General features: G+C 54.1%; 4 protein-coding genes across 4 annotated transcripts; 2 read left to right on the plus strand and 2 right to left on the minus strand.

The window, feature by feature from the left end:
* Positions 1–1,536: 1,536 nt before the first annotated feature.
* Positions 1,537–2,290, minus strand: IE81DRAFT_25888 (hypothetical protein). Its single transcript, XM_025511381.1, has one exon. It carries the CDS (start codon positions 2,176–2,178, stop codon positions 1,681–1,683), a length of 498 nt encoding a protein of 165 aa, XP_025366616.1. The 5' UTR covers positions 2,179–2,290; the 3' UTR covers positions 1,537–1,680.
* A 2,097-nt stretch (positions 2,291–4,387) lies between these two features.
* On the plus strand, positions 4,388–5,701 carry IE81DRAFT_294850 (F-actin capping protein, beta subunit; the record flags this gene model as incomplete). The annotated part of the gene is made up of 4 exons (XM_025512072.1): positions 4,388–4,824; positions 4,930–5,260; positions 5,375–5,473; positions 5,567–5,701. The coding sequence occupies 4 exons, from the start codon at positions 4,388–4,390 to the stop codon at positions 5,699–5,701; spliced, it is 1,002 nt and encodes a 333-aa protein (XP_025366617.1).
* Positions 5,702–7,098: 1,397 nt separating this feature from the next.
* On the minus strand, positions 7,099–8,484 carry IE81DRAFT_326530 (hypothetical protein). The gene has a single exon (XM_025514845.1). It carries the CDS (start codon positions 8,144–8,146, stop codon positions 7,538–7,540), a length of 609 nt encoding a protein of 202 aa, XP_025366618.1. The 5' UTR covers positions 8,147–8,484; the 3' UTR covers positions 7,099–7,537.
* A 663-nt stretch (positions 8,485–9,147) lies between these two features.
* Positions 9,148–11,899, plus strand: IE81DRAFT_326531 (hypothetical protein). The gene has a single exon (XM_025514846.1). The coding sequence runs from the start codon at positions 9,506–9,508 to the stop codon at positions 11,789–11,791; it is 2,286 nt and encodes a 761-aa protein (XP_025366619.1). The 5' UTR covers positions 9,148–9,505; the 3' UTR covers positions 11,792–11,899.
* Positions 11,900–16,480: the final 4,581 nt, after the last annotated feature.

Consider the following 16,480-nt stretch of genomic DNA (forward strand, 5'->3'; position numbering starts at 1 on the left):
CCATGCCACGCTTGTATATACGCACACACAAAGCATCAACAACACTCGCGTGATTCCACCCAATTCGATCGCCTTGCTCAAGCGATCATTCTGATTCTCACACTTTGACTCTCATGCTGCATGCAATGCTATACCGCACCGCACCGCACCGCGACACCATCCATCTTGTGCTATGACGATGGACTCCAGCGACTCACGGAACTTGTCAATCACAATCGTGAATGCCCAATTCTTGAATGCGATCCGAAATCGCGAGCACGGCAATTGAGAGACCCCCCTTTTTAGCGCTGCTCCGCGGGGCTTTGCTTGGGGTAGCAGATAAACACACGCGCACGCGCGCGCGCGCGTCATGCATCCCGCGGGAACAACACCGATCGGATCTCTGCTGCATGTGCGCGCATGCAGCAGCTATGCAAAGTCCGCCTGCTATCCGCGCGCAACCCTCGCATGATGCAACACGAGCGCGCGCGTGTGCGCAGCGAGTCGTGATCGTTTCAGTCACGTGAGTCAGATCATCTTGACCATCACGTGTTATCGATTTCCCACAATTCAATCTGAATGAACTGATGAATCAAGAATCAAAAATCTTGAATCTTGAATTTTGAATCAATTCAGTCCAAGGGTCACGTGAGTCTCATGATCGATTCATCCATACGTGAGCTCTTACGCATTCATCCTCGCAGTCAGCAAGTCAAGAGTCCATCGATCAATAATGATTCGAGGTTCACGATTTCTTGATCGCTTGGTCTGACTTGTGACTCGACCCTAGTCACGAGTCATGCGCGCGCGCTCTCCACTTCTGAATCAAGAATAAAGAATTTGAGTAAATCCCTCGCGCCCGGTGGAATCTGTTTGCGGTCCAGATGACATCATGATGTTGAATTCTCATCACGTTTCAGATGGGATCTGCTTCCTCGTCTGGCCTTGCGTGAACGGCTTGCCGTCTATTTTGTCGACAAGGGCGTCTTCATCCGCTCAACGTCACTCATCACCGCGTCGCCTCGCCACTCTTGACTGAGACTCGATTTGAGACACCGACTTCGATGGCCCATTCACGATGCTCGTGACGTGACTATTCAGACTGCGTGGCATTCCCACACCCTCGAAAGTCCCCATTTGCAGTCACAAGTCCACACAGACTTGATGAGTGAGATTTGCACACCTTGAGTCACGAGTGCGATTGTTGAAGGCAGCAAGCAGGACTTTGACTGGGAAGACTTGTCTCGCGTGACGAAAGATGAGCTCTCCCCCTTCTAGCCACGAACAACGTCTCACCTGCGTATGCCAGACAGAGGCCCGCCCCCGCCACGCGTTGCATCATCGATGCGCACGCAAGACCGGACCGGACCGACCGTCTATGACGCGCATGAAGGCCGAAATCGATGCAAAACATCCGCGACTCGCGACTCAGCACTCAGACTCTGACCTGACTGGGCGAGGACCGAGTCGTGCGTGCATGTGACCAGATCGAGAAAGAATACCCCGGGAGCGTCCAGCGATAGGCCTATCAGCCGCCCATGATGATGACGACGGCGTCACACGAGTCTGGTCGATGAAAGGGCGGGCGCGGGCAACCCTGATCTGAGATTTGTGCAAATTCGATGCAAAGAGTCACGAGTGCCGGAAGTGACGACGTCGAAGCTTGCCGACGTCACAACAGTGAGTCTTCAAGGGGCTCACTCACTCACTCACCGCTTCCAGGCATGCATCGAAGCGATTTGAATCTGAATGCATGTCCCAAAGCAGAGCCCACAGGGCAAGCAGAGCCAGCCAGCATTGACGCTTGCTCGCCTGTCGGACCCACGAACAAATGAAGCTATAGCTTGTGGATGCGATGCATGCGTGGGGCAAATCACTATGCGATGCGATGCGATGCGTTGCGGTGCGTTGCGGTGCGGTGCGGTGCGGTGTGGTGCGTAATGTCGCAATCACATCGAATGCTAACCCTAACCCCAACAGCTCCACAAGAAGCAGGTGATCGCACGGTGGATTGATGAGCGGGTGAAGTCTGACGTAGCTAGCTGCACTTCCTTTTGGTGACGGAATAGTGTGAGTCCTGAGTGTGAGTCTACGATCGAAGAGGTGGGTCGGGTCTTCTTCTCTCGTGACTTGATCCGCCCGCCATCGCACCTCGCACCTCGCACCTCGCACATCGCTCGCATGCGCTTGCTTATGCATGATTGACAGGGCGTGGGCGTGGGCGTGGGCGTGGGGGTGGAAAAGTGATCGCGCGCGCGAGGCCGTTCGTTGATGCTGGACCCTGAGTCCGTGCGTGCGTGCGGATTCACGATTGCTTATGTTAGCGCGCGCCCCTGCTGAGCGTGGCTTGCGTTGCGATGTGTCAGCTGCCTGGGTCGCGAGTCGGTCAGTCGATCACCAGCCAGCCAGCCAGCCAGCCAGCCGGTAGAAGCGCACGTCGTCTCTTCCAAGCGACGTCTCGAGACTCGAGACTTCTCAACTGCCGAGTGGCCCGGCTTACGTTAACGGCGAGATATGAAGATGATGGCATGATCAGAGGTTGTACGGAAATGGCAGCAAGCATACAGTTGAGTACCCACCGTGGCAAGCAAGCGGACCAATCCGCGACTCGTGACTACAGCGCTCTCTGTCTGTCTGTCTGTCTGTCGTGCCAGCCAGCTTGCTTCAGACGAGCAGCCGGGCGATGCAGCTGGATGTTCAAGTCACACCATGGTGGAGTTTGAGTGTGGAGTTTGAGCGCGAGACCAGCAGGACCGACCAGCTTCTGGCTCGGGTCGAGTATAAGACTTGGCCATTTGGCGTGCGTGCATCACCACTTTGCCCCCTTTCCCCCACTTCCTTCATCGCATTCGCATCAACGCGCATTCCACCCCAAACAATTTCGCTTTCCGCACACTACACAAATCCACCCAGCCCCCACCAAAATGTCTTCCGACGAGCAAGAGTTCAAGCCCGAGAACAGCTCCAACGAGCAAGCTCAATTGGCCGAAGACCGCGGGGCCGAGCAGGCCACTGCTGGTGCCGCTTTGGATGCCGAGGATGGAGTGAACAAGGACAACATCATCGATGATGAATCCGGACCTGGCGGCCGCTCCAAAAGGGCTACACGAGGTGACCCTACCAGCGCAGTGAGTAGCGGCGTCAAACACAACAGAGAGAGAGAGAGAGAGAGAGAGAGAGAGAGAGAGAGTGTGTGTGTGTGTGTGTGTCACGAGCGCGAGGACCCTTAACTCAGGGGACTCGCCTCGGCGGCGGCACAGCACACGCCGTTGTTGGCCGCGCTGACCTTGACATCGCATCGCACACTCTGACCTGCATCGTGCCATCCCTTTTGATCAGGACAAGGAGATCGACGCAGATGTCGAGCAAGCCGAGCAGGAGGCCTGAGAGGTGATCCAGCGCAGCAGCAACCTTTGCCGTTCGGGCGACTCGAAGCGCAACTTGAGCCACACTACCACCACACCACACCACACCACACCACACCGCCTCTCGTCGTTGCCATCGCTTTCGGACCTTGGCGCAAACAGACGGCTGGTAGACTAGTTCGCGAGCACGACGAGGAAGCATACAATCGTGTGCATATGACGCCTTGCCTTGCGCGCACCACACCACCCCCTTGCTCGTTTCTTGAATGTAATGAGGATGTACGTATCTTTTGCGATAAAAGCATTCACCATTGCCCCATCCTGCCAGCGTGATCTGCGCACTCGACACAAGCGGTGAACCTCGCGGTGCGCTCGAGACTGCTCAGCTTGCTCACGAGCGGACTTGGTCTGCACTAATTGATCGCTCGCTGTAAGTGCAGCAAAGACTCCGTGCGCTTGATTCGGGGATGAGTCATTCATTCGGCGAGCCACCTGCGACTCCAGCGATGATGTGGTCATCGATACATGATGAGATCATCTTGCGACTCGTGAATACGGCTTCGTGATTAGATGATTCACGATTCACGATTCACGATCAGAATGTGAGCTTGAAACCTCGTCCGCGGGAGCGAGGCTGCCGTGCACGCGCAAGTCTCTCGTGCGAGATCCGCGATTGTGATCCAAGCGCCAGGCCGAGTATGGACGCGGGCGTGCGTGCGTGCATGCATGCATGCAGTCATGCAGTCACAGTCATGGAAGCGCCCTCCCTGCCTCCCGGCGAACGCGGTGTTGATCGCTCTCCGCCGCATCCAGGCTGGCTGAACAGCATCTGCACGGCGGGCGACTTTTGGCTTGGCTCGCCCACTGAAATCACATCACATGCCACACCCCAATCCATCCCCTCTCCACTCACGACGCACGACGCACGACGCACGACTCCACGACTCACCTCTTTGGTCCTCATGCCGACACGCTCGACCACCTTGTAGAGCAAACCCCGTCCTCCTGTCCTCTCGCGTATCACGATCAGTAGTGCACCAAGCATGGCAGCTGCAGCGTCGGGATTGGGTGGAGCAGGATCAGCGGTTGTGGCGCTTGGTGGGGGCGGGGGTGGCAGCGGCAGCGGCAGTGGCAGTGGCAGCCAAAGCGTGGTGGACCTCTCGCTGGATCTGCTTCGACGTTTGCCTCCCTCTGACATCTCCCACAACTTGTCCAAATTGCTGTCCACCTGTCCCAATTCGCTCTCGGAGGATCTCATCGGCTCGGTGGATGAGCCGCCGGTGGTCAAGGTGGATGACAGTCCAGAAGGTGCGGGCAGGGAGTTTCTGGCTTGCGATTACAATCGGGATGGCGACTCTTGGCGCAGTCCGTGGAGCAATAGATTCTTGCCAGAGGAGCTGGAGGATGGCACTCGACCCAGTCAACGTCTAAGGCAGCTGGAAGAGAAGGCCATGGAAGCATTCAGCACGTACAGGCAGCTGTGCGTAGTCGCGGTTCAAGCGGGGCATGATGGAGCACTCACTTGTTCGCTTGCATTGTGCGCGCACACACACACACACACCCCCACACCTTTTCCATCGCGCAGGTATTACGAGTCTGGCATCTCCTCTTGCTACTTTTGGGATCTGGACGACTCAAACTTTGCGGGCGCCATCGTCATCAGATCTCAGCTCTCTGCAGGCAGGGTGCAGGGTTCGTGGAATTCGCTGCACGTGTTCGAAGCGACGGAATTGGGCGTCAAGAGCGTGAGCTACAAGTTGACCAGCACCGTCATGCTCAGCTTCGACGTCAAGCAGCAGCAGCAGCAGCAGAAGGGCGACAAGGAAGGCAGCGCAGCGGTTGGGGACGGGAGTGGGAATGGCAAGGAACAGCAAAAGAAGGGCAACATGAACTTGAGCGGAAGCCTGACCAGGCAGGTGAGTTGGCACCTCGTACGCTCCTCCTCCTCCTCATTGCCTCGGGTGCTGCGGGTCTTGCATCCATGCTTTGTGTCTGCTCATCTTGTGCTTTTCCCCCCCCCCCTCCCTCAGTCGGAAGAGAAGTTGCCCCTTCCGGATTACGCATCGCACATTGCCAACCTGGGCAAGATGGTAGAGGAGATGGAAGCGAAGCAGAGAAATCTATTGCAGGTGAGCTGCTCCCCTCCTCCATCGTAGTCTCCCTCTTTCTCGAGGCCCTGTTGACCTCGCCGCCCGCATGTCGGGCTTGTCCACCACCACCAGACCGTCTACTTCGGCAAGACTCTCGACGTGCTCAACTCTGTTCGAAGTCCGGAGTCTCTAGACGCGAAGCGCAAAGAGAGGGAGCTACAAAAGGAGCTCATGGGACTGTGGAAGAGGCCTGGAGTGGAATCGTGATGGTGCCGTCAGGACGACTTCACTTTTGATGGTGGAGGGCCTCTCGCTGCAAGCTTTGGCTAGGTATTGTAGACGTCTCCTCTTGTCCTTGAGATCATGCCAAAGCCAACTCCTTTGTTACGCAACGGCGTTTCCTTGCGGAATGCGCATTGACCCCAACCCACCTAGTCCATTTGTCTCTGTCAATGGAGGGTCTTGCAATTGCAATCCTTTCATAGATACAATGCAACGCTAACGGGCGGATTGCGCCAATCGGCACAACTCTTTTCCAACCGAGAGGTCGTCATGTCCCGTCACACACATGTGCTTGACCTGCTTTGGTGCCTCTCGGGGAGGTGTAGTGCGGCGCGTCCTGTAGGCGACGAGGCTGTGGGAGAATATGGGACGAGTGGTTTCAGATAGAGTATAATGGGTGCACCCTTATTCGGTCGGCTCAAGAGGCTTGCAGCGACCTCGGAGGCGATGGATTGCCCAATGGTGCCGAATGCTCCTCAGCTGGAAGTGAGCAGCGATACCTTGCGCTTGATCATGTGCAACTGGTATGAGCGCAGTGAGCTTCGCCAGAACTCGTGTAGACGAGCAGTGAATTATAGTGCATAGTACCACACATTGCCCTCTTCGTGAGAGGTTTTCGATTTGTGGCAGCATTTGCCTACATGCTATACGACGAGAAGCGTGCTAGCTGGAGAGTGTCGAATTTGGTTGGTTGAATGCAGAGGATCTGCCAGGGCATCCCTGTGTGTTGAACACCACTCGAGGCGACGAGAGGGTGAGGCATCCTGATCGCATGACCAGAGCCTCGCAACCGACTGCCGTCAACGTGATCAGCGTGACCTTATCATGCCTGGCATTTGTATGGAAGGAGCCCGTCATGAGTCTGCGAACAATTTGTTTTGTCAGTGAGAGCGCAGAAAAGGAATCGCCGGCATACTCGTGATGCCGTTGGAGCCGAGATAAAGTCAGGCGTTGCGAAGGATTGTCGAAGTGCTCTTCCCCGGATTTGCAATCTTTGTGCAAATTGGCGATGACTTCGCAGAAATGCGAGTAGCAAATACTGAGCAAGGCGACACCAGGCTGTGCCTCGCCGAGATGAAGACGATTACTTGACAGTGCTGATAGCTAGATAGTCGCCTCAGAGTTGCAAGTCACAAGGCTCGTCACTCGCTCAGTTCAAATGTGACGGGGGGGGTCATCGCCGTCTTGCCAAATGATTGCGGGCCCATGTCCGACCTCGTGCTTGGATGTTCTAGCGGTTAGAGTAGCGCGAAAATCGACACCGCCACTCGCCCCCAGAGCAGCGAGCACCCAATGCCAAAGTTCAAGCTGTCTGGAGTGGGTGATCATGTTAATGTTGCAAAATTGGACATGAGTGCGAGTCACGCCTAACGTTGAATTTTCGGATTCATTTTGTAAATTCATAGCTGTACTCAAGACTGCCAAATAGGCGCGAAGCTGCTTGCTCATAGGATTGAGGGAATGGTGCCAGAGAGGTTGATTGGTCAGAAGATGCCCATCAGCAAAGTGGCACCACCGGCCAATGATTGAAGGATCGCATGAACTTCCTGCAAGATGAGTTTTGCATTGGTGACTGTTCTCTGATTTTTTTTTTCTTCTTCTTCTTCTTTTCTTTCCCCTCGGAGCGCTCGGTCTGTCACCGCGTACGGGCGTTGAGCGGTAAGGCTGTGATTCCTGCAAGTTCCGGCAGGAAGCGACCCCACGACAAATACTCGCTGTTCTTACGCTCACGTTGTGCCCGTGACGTGCTCACAGCCAAGCGGCAAGCAGTAAGTCGAATTGGTTTGGCGTGGCCCATGACAAGGTGGCTGAGATGCTCCTTCAGCTTTTTTCTGAGTCGTGAGCTTCGTGTCCATTCTGCTGCCGGGAATCTCTGCGATGAGCGAGCATGACAAGGAATCCGACGAAGAGCGCACAGACCGCAAACGTCACGAGGCAGACCCCATCCCAAGTGCTAATCTGGGACCAAGGTTTGCAGTTCTCGAGGAACAAGAATACCAGTGAGAAGAGGGACAAGAGGATTGAGGAGCTCTTCTTCAGCCTCTCAAAGCACTGCGCCAAAGGTCCAGATCGTGTAGCTGCTGCCGATGTTGTTACGCCCTCGACGTTCGTGCCATCATCGTTTCCGCTCCGTAGGAACAGGTCGAGCAGGTCGTCGGCTGAGGCGACCGCACAGCTAAAAGGGCCATCTATTGCCTTGGACTGCAGAGATCCCGCACAAAGTGGTTGGGACATGAGTCTCCATTGCAGTCGGTAAGTCAGACCGATGAGAAGCAATAGTCTGACAATGGTGCGCCAGTGATCGCCAACGCCTGACCAGAAATTTGGCACGCTCTTGTCGACATGTTCTGGCTGGGCTGCTCCTCCCTTTGAGCTGGAGATTGGTGGCGGGGAGGAGGAGTGGATAGGCAATTTCCCTGCGACGTCCATGGCAAGCCCTTACCCTAAGTAGATCGAGCTGTGTTAGGGGCGCGATTCTGAAGGCAGATTCACGATTGCAGAGAGATCTGGTGAAGAGAAGGGCTGGGCGAATGACAGGCCTGCATTGATGACAGACAGCCTGAGTTGCAGATCGAAGATGGAAGTCACGCTCATGTGGCCTGATGATGAAACAGAAGAAGGGGATCCTCGATGGATGGCCCCCCGCCCCCCACCTCTCGACGCTGTTTCAGTCGCAATCACGAATCACACGTTCGTCTGTCTCATCGCGTCGTGATCAAGCTTGGATCTGCGAGGTCATGCAGACGACCTCGTGCTCGAAGTGTCGAGTTGGTGGTTGTTAGCGCGCAACAGATGGAGATAGCACAGCCACGCGCCATGCAGCCGAATCTGAATTGCTGCACTCGTGACTCGTGACTCATGACTCAATCAAGACTTATGCGACTCGTCTCTCTGACTCTCCAGACTGCGAAATCTTGATTGGCGAGGCTTGTTCAAGATCGGAAAGATCGAAAAGTCTTGAGTGATTGTTAGTCAATCAAGAATTGAATGAATCAATGAATCACCGATCGCAATTCGCACACGTGATGCGGGGATAGATGGCTGTGGACGCGAGACTCAAGACTCGACTCAGACTCGTCGGACTTTCGATGCGAGACCTTTTTGTTTGAACTGCGACTTTCGTTGTGCGTTTGCGCAAAGATCACCGATTCATCGGATTGCTATTCGTGATTTCTGCCTTCAAATTCCGACTTTCACACGATTGCGATTCAAATTCAGCTTTGTGATCTTCTTGATGCGTGATTGGATCAGGTCAGGTCAGGTACGGTATGGTACGGTGCGGCACGGTGCGGCACCGGTCAAAGCCACGCCGGCGGGACACGCGACTCAGACTCGCGTTTGTGACTTGTTTGTCCTCCTCGATGACCGCGAGCTTTAAATTCTGGGCCACCGACGTCATGCAGCTTGGGTCCACGCATGACAGCGGGCGTACCCTCACGGCGCGCGAGCTGAGCTTCAGCGGCTGTTGCATTTGATTCAAGATTCAGTTCAGTGATTGCGCTCTCGATCGAGCCTCGAGTCGCAGTCAGTCTTGAAATGGATCTGGCATGGTCTGGCCCTGCTGCCCTTGCTGCCCTTGCCTGTCGTCTGCGAGGCACGCCCAAGCATCGTACATGCGTCTCCTACCGTCACCCCTGCTCACCACCATCACCAACACCACCAACACCACCACCAGCACCACCACCAACGCATCGCTGCTGCTCTCAACGTCGAGGTGTGCGGGGCCTACACAAGCCTCACGACGATTGACCACTCTGCCGCTGTGCACTTGCTGACGCTACGATCAAGATGGTTCTTGGCGGACTGGCAAACAAGACGCCATTCTGGCCGGAAGCATTGTTGGCGCTGCTGATCGCCAAAGCGCTGACAGGTTCCACGTGGGCCAGCACTTGGCTCTCATCCGGCTCTGCCCCCTTGACCTTTTTGCTGCTCAAGGGTGTGAATGGGGGCAACCGCATGCTGCCTTGGTGCCCAACATGGCTGCTCCTCACCCTGCTCAACCTCACCCAAGCAGCATCCTCCACATCCTGGCTCTTTGCCGGCATCTTCACCGCCCTCTGCTGGCCTCTGATATTCTTGGCCAGCCTGTACCAATTCCAAACGGTGGCGCACCATACGAGGAGAGGTTTGAGCAAGCTGCTCCGCGTGGTTCACTTTGCAGCGGATACCGTCGCCCTATTCGACTTGCCAGCGCTGGAGATCGATGTGGATGTGGCAGGCTTGATGGTCATTCGAGGCGTCACCCTCTCCCTCTCTTCCTTGACGCTGGTAGCGCATGGCATCGAGGTGGGAATCAAGCTGTCGGACGATTTGGAGATGGCCATACAGACGGACAAGGTGACGGTCAAGCTGTTTAGGAGCATTCACGTGTCGGATGTCTTCGCCAATGTCAAGGGCGGGCAGTACGAGCAGACATTTGGCGAGCTGGAGGATGACACCAGAACGGCGGACGGTCAGGTGCTCATGGACCACCAATCATCAGCTCTACTCAGGGCAGCCGCCGGTGCTGCAGAGGGCGCTCCCGATCCTGCTGCGCTGTCCCCATCGCCCACACCCACGCCAACGTCTTCCAATGCAGATGGAATACACTCGCCCGGCAGTGCCCCTCCACTGCCAGCTCGACCCAGCGCAGCAAATGGGCTACCGACCTCTCAGCGAGAGCTTCCAATGGAAGACGCTTCGTCTGCTTCCGATCCCCGCGCAAGTGCATCTTCCCCTTCTCCCAGCAAGGTGACGCTAGCGGAAAGAATGACGGATGGCCAGGCGCCGCGTGCGGTTAGCGTCGAGCATGGCCTGGATGCTGCTACCACTTTGATAGCCGATGAGAAGGATGACCAGGCTCGTTTGCAGCGCATCTTGAGCGAAATCGAAAAGACGAGCGAGGTGAAGATTGCACAGGACCACGTCATCAGACGAATCAGCCGATTGAGGAGTCGACAGCAGAGTGATGCAGAGCAGGACGACGTTCTGGACGTGGAAGTGCCAGTGCAGCATGACCCTGCCGCTTCACCCTCGCAACCTCCGCTGAACCTAGACAACGATAGGCACATGCGCGCTGCTATCTGTACGCGTCTTCACGCCAGACCTTCCATCCAACACCCACCGCGTCAGTCGGTTCGTGTGTCTACACTGCAGAATCTGCCGCCTCCTTGGCTTCTTCGCTTGACGCACCGCTTGCCTCTGCTTTTGCGGCTCTTGTTGAACCCTCTTGCATACTTCCATCCCATCAGAATCGACTCGATCACTGCAGGAGCGTCAGGAAGGTGGATGCAGAGCATGCTGCGGTCCCAGCTCTTCAAAAGCTATGCTGACAATTCTTCCGATATTCGCAAGCTCCGCGACAAGATCGAAAAGTGGCTGTGCGACGCCAATTTCGTGCTGGGTCTGGAGCAATTCGATGGGCAAGGACTTGTACCGGTCAATACGGACCATGACATCACCTGCAGAATGAACATCGACGAGCTCACGCTTTACAGGACGGTACAAGCTCAAGCAAGCTTGAAGAAAAGCTTGCAATTAGGAGGAGCAGACGCCACTGTGCTGGTGCCCTCCATGCTGCTGCCTCACCACGATCACCTCTTGCCAACGATCGACGAACGTAAAGAAGCGCAAGAAGCACATAGGCTCAAGATCCGGCGCCATGACTCGGCGCCCAAGGTGGTGCAAGCCAAGAGAAATCTGCAACAGAATATCAAGGATGAGGCGGACGTTGGCATTTCGGTGCACATCAAGCTACCAGCTTGCTTCGACCAGGACTTGCTCAACTTTATCACAACCCTCGTGAAGGCAAGCAAAGTGATCGAGTTTGAAAAAGCATACGAAGAGGTGGCTGAAAGCCAAGTGCGCTCCTTCAAGGACTTCACAAAGCTAGTCAATACGGGAATCAAGGAGGGAGTCAAGAAGGCCACCGTCAATGCGGCTGCCAATGATACCTGGATAGCCTCTGTGGTTGGAAAGGTCGTGAGGAAACTCGAGGCTGCTCAGGGCGATGTCGGCTATTCGGGAAACATACCTGTGCCTCTCAAGATTTATCGTGATGCCGCTGTGCCGGGCGAGTCCAAGTTATTACCGTAGAAATCACGTGGATTGCATGCTACTAGCCAGACCTCTTGCTCTTTTGTTGAGCTCTATTGTGACTCTGAGAATGAATTTTCGGCCAGCAAGCCCGTTGCTAGCTCTCAAAGCACATCCCTCTCGTAGTGTACTCAGTCCCGGGTGTCCCACATTCACGGGACAGCCACGCGAAGCTCAGCAAGTGACGAGATGATTAGCTTAACAAGTCCATTATAGGTGTCTGTATGAACACCAATTGCCGGCTCAGCATTTCGCCACAAATACCCGGCTCCTCCGTAATCACCCTTGGAGCACGTCTGCACCACAAATCGCAGTAATCATAGCGGACCTGATATCTAGCTTAAGAGGTACCTTAGATTGCTGTTCAAGGCTTCACCTGCCATAGCACGCCCCTTGCGACTGCCCTCAAAGCGGAGCAGCGCTCCATGCCACCTCGCCTGCGTGCAGAATCGCTTCAGTCATTGCGAGCCTGCATTCACGATCACGACTTTGAGTCATAAGGGCCTCTTCCGCCGAATCGAGCCAGCTACCGATGCTTCTGGAAGGTGTGCCACCACGCGGGGCGCTAATGTTCAACCATCCGAGCCCGGCTCGCTGAGACACGAGTGAGCCTTTATACGCCCAGCATGCTCACGAGATTGCCGGCCTCAAGGGCACCATTGCTGCGCAAGGGAACAAAACAAAAGCCCTGCAAGCACAAGTCAAGACCTTGCCTGAGGGTGCCTGCAGTCACAACGACTTCAATGATCTTGTGAGTTGATTGCATGTCAAAAGACCACAACCTAAATCTGCCCATTCATCATGAATCCTGATCATTCTGCCTCGGATGTCTCAGTACTTGCGCATGTAGTATCTAGGTCGGATTTTGGAGGTTGAGGTTCCCCTCCAAGAGGATGCCAATCTTGTGACGCTACACATTCAACGTGTGTCCAAGGCACTTCTGGTGAGCTGCCTTTGCTAGCCAATGACTGTGATGACTCTGACTTCTATGTGCGCGTCATTTTCTTGAATTCGTTCACGTTTAGATCGCCTTTGAATATGCAACGGTGCAAGCTGAGCGCGCAACTCGATTCACTCCAGACCTAGGCGAACGTGCCCACAAAACCGAACACGCGTCTAACTCTCGTAAAATTGTGCTTGCAATGTTTGGACGCCTGTCACTGGACGAATGCGCTCACTGGCAAGCAGGAGGCGAGGTCAAAGCTGGCATGCTCGCCAGCGGCATTCAGCCTCGATGCTGTTCCTCGCTAATTTGCAAAAATCCAGATGCCTGATATGACCATCGGTAGCACCTCTCTCCGTCGCCACATGTTCAGTTATGTTTCCTCACCGACACATGCCCAGGCTCAGACTATGCGATCGACGATGTTGGTAGTATGTTTTGGTCTCATAGCTGGTCTGGGTGGTGGCGCAAGGTGCTATCTTGATTTACTGCGCGTCGTCACCTCACCAATTTAAGCCCCTACCCTCTAAACGTCTATAAATGAACTGGGCCAGTCAATGAACAGGCTTGCAGCGGTGACTAATTCTCCTGCTTTCTTTCGGTCTTGTTTCATGACAATTTCTTACTGCCACTCTACATCCACACGCAAAAAATTTAACATAACAACTCATCTTGCTTCAATCTCACACACTTTTAGCGCAGGATTATTTGCTCAGCCAGATCGACAAGTGCGAGTACAAACTGATTCCGACCACTGCCGAATTGGACGTCCAAAATTTATCCTTGGCCGTCCCTACCTTCAACTTCAGCTGAGCAATTCTGCCGTGCTGTGTCAGACGTTTTATGCTGGGCTCGGCCTATCTCTCAGCAGTTGTCCCTTGGCAAGACTGTTAACTCCTCTGCCCCCACCTTGGTCATGGGTGCTCTGGACCCACTCAGGTAGAGAGGAACGCAGAGATAGCTCGCTACCACGGGCCTGGCCGACGATCAGCAAGATCTCGGAGCCAGAGGTTGGCTTCGAACTTGTGACTGTCCTGCTGCAATTTCTTGATTTCCATTCATTGAAAAACACTCTCACATGATTCGCGTTCAAAGCCGTGATCAGTTTTATACTGTAGTTGGTGTGTCATAGCATGGCAGCATTTGAGCGAGCATTCTTTTGGAAGCTTGTGAGCGTCTGAGGCGTTAATTCAGGTAACAAACACTCGGAACGCTCCGCTCGTCAAAGTCGACTTGGCTGCGAGTCACATTCCACAAATTTCTCTCGCAAGAGCTGTCGGAGCCAATTTTCTTGGCGACGCGCCTGACAGCAAGTTTTGTACTAGTGTATGCGATCGAAAAGCTTTAGTCGAGCCTTTGACAATGCTCTTGGCACACAGCCGGGCATGGGTTTTTGAGGTGCACCGGCCGATGTTGCGCTTGGTGTGGTTCAAGGTATGAGAAGAGTCTCGATACATTTCCGAACGAAAACGGTTCTGTCGCGCGAATCTTATTGGCAACAAGCTGCACGCGTAGGTTGCTTTCCACCTTCCAGATTCCGCTACAATGATTTGTCGATAAAGTTCGCATTGTTGTGCGTCTTCATCAGGGCCACGAAATAGAGAAATGCCGGAGGCAGGAAATCTGAAGCGTACACAATCACCTCGACATTTCTGTCAACGCATTTTTGACAACCAGCGTCGAGCTACGTAGCTGCTCCTTAAACGTTTGCTGCGACGATACACAGGTACACCAGAGGCTTTTTGAAATGATGACAGCGGTGAGTCTGAAGCTTGTTGCACACGGAGGATGAGCATTCAGAATTCAAAAATTGTTGTTGCGAGTGAGTTACGGAACACGTATAGAGGTCAGGCCCTAATGAAATGATCTACAAGAGGTGCCAAGTTCCAAGCCGATGGCCTCAGGCGCCCCGAGGTGTTTTCCTATTACATTTGTAAATTGCGGGATAGCCATCATAGACAACACCAGATATGCTGCACAGCACAAAGTTTGTTGTTCTTGCATCGGTTTACAATTTCTTGAAATTATCCTTCAAATTTGGCAGCGTTGTTTCATGGGCTATAAGTCCTTGCAAAATTATCAAAAAACGTGGCTAGGTACACAGAATATTTTTCAGCTGACCAGATCCCAAATTATACTCGCCAACTCGCTTTTCGTTTCAGCTCTCTATGTCGGTGATCTCCACGCATTCTTTCAGACATTTGGCTACGTTCTTGGCAAAGGCATCTGCGCATCAGTCCAAGCTGCTCTTAATCTTTTGTGAAACATACTTACGCACAGCCATCCCTTTCTATTGACCGCGGCATCTCCGAAGTCATTTTGTGCTTGACTAGTCAAGGCCTTGTGTTCACTTTTGCACCAATGAAACTTTCACTCGGTTGCAACGACGATTGAGCGTTCCGATCATAGTAGTGCAGACAAGAGGGCTTCCGTACGCCAGGGACTTGACCCGGTGCATGTCGTGATCCACTCGCAGCCATCTTGACATCAAAAAACTTGTCACGATGGACGCGACGTCAGCCGAATCCTTCAGTTCGCTTCTTAGATGACTGCAGTGGGAGAAGTCAGTCCCTCAAACAACAGCACGTCTTAAATGCGACACAGTATAATTGTGTGTTTTTGCGTCAGACCAAGCTGCACAACATGCAATAAAGCAGCGCTGCGAAATTTCTTTGTGCATCCGGTACGCACTTCATTTGTATGCGACTCCCAACGCGCCCAAAAAGCTGACCAGCATTTCTTTGAGGTGCTTCTCGTGGCCAAAGTCGAAGCGCTCCAGTCTTGACGGAGGAGATTCTAGGCAAGCTGGCGGTCCAAATTGCGCAAATAGAGGACGGAGACTTCTTGAGAGCCATCAATGCGTACTGAACTCGAGCAGCAAAACAGCATTCGCGGCACCACATACATTCGCTGAAACTATTGAGCCTAACAAGTAAGGATCAAAGCTTTGGAGAGAGCGCTTTGGTCCATCGAATGAGTGCAGCGGCAGACAAGTCAGCATGCATCCACAGCAGAAACACCGGGAAAGCACACGCCTTGTAGTGCAATTGCCGGGCTAGAATGCTTGTCTGAATTACTCGTCTCTCGCTGCAATTTTGACATCAGAGCGCATAGCCACTGAATGTCTCCATTGCACCATGGCTGCACTGGATGAGAGTGCAACAAACAAAAACAACGGGTAAAACTGCAACTCTCACGCACCCGCGTTTCCCCAGGGCTCCCACACCTGGAGCGCGGGGAGCGCAAGCATAAATTTGGGATTATTTGGGCTCACCTCTGATCTGACGCTTCAGTGGACAGGTGTAGCGGGAGAAGCTGATCCTGGGAAAAGTCGAAGAGGCTTGGAGGCATACAACGCACGGCTGAAACGACGGTGAAAGCATGTGCAATGCCGCGCGAGCATGAATCGAGACTCATCTTGCTGCGTAGTGCATCATGCCTGTTCTCTACTGGGAGCGCGTCAACAGTAAGGTCCAGCTACTAGGGTGCTGTGCACGCCATTCGCTGATCTTGCTCTCTCTACCGCGCACAGCATCGATCCACACGCAGACACACAAACACTCTCAACATCACCAGCCCGCGAAACACTTCTCACACACACTCTCTCTCTCTCAGCACCACACTCCCCTTGCACGCAGCGCCTGCGCTTGTCACCACCTCCAACACAAAATCACATTCCCACACCCAACACCAGGAAGAAACACGCAATGAACGCCGACGCAGAGAGTAAGTGACGTCATGCGGGC

The sequence above is a fragment of the Ceraceosorus guamensis genome, assembly GCF_003144195.1.
Source record: "Ceraceosorus guamensis strain MCA 4658 unplaced genomic scaffold IE81scaffold_116, whole genome shotgun sequence".
Taxonomy (NCBI): domain Eukaryota; kingdom Fungi; phylum Basidiomycota; class Exobasidiomycetes; order Ceraceosorales; family Ceraceosoraceae; genus Ceraceosorus; species Ceraceosorus guamensis.

Bases quoted from the DNA above. Each gene is read 5' to 3' on its own strand.
- IE81DRAFT_25888 (XM_025511381.1), bottom strand. From the start codon at position 2,178: ATGCATAAGCAAGCGCATGCGAGCGATGTGCGAGGTGCGAGGTGCGAG.
- IE81DRAFT_326530 (XM_025514845.1), bottom strand. From the start codon at position 8,146: ATGGACGTCGCAGGGAAATTGCCTATCCACTCCTCCTCCCCGCCACCA.
- IE81DRAFT_326531 (XM_025514846.1), top strand. From the start codon at position 9,506: ATGGTTCTTGGCGGACTGGCAAACAAGACGCCATTCTGGCCGGAAGCA.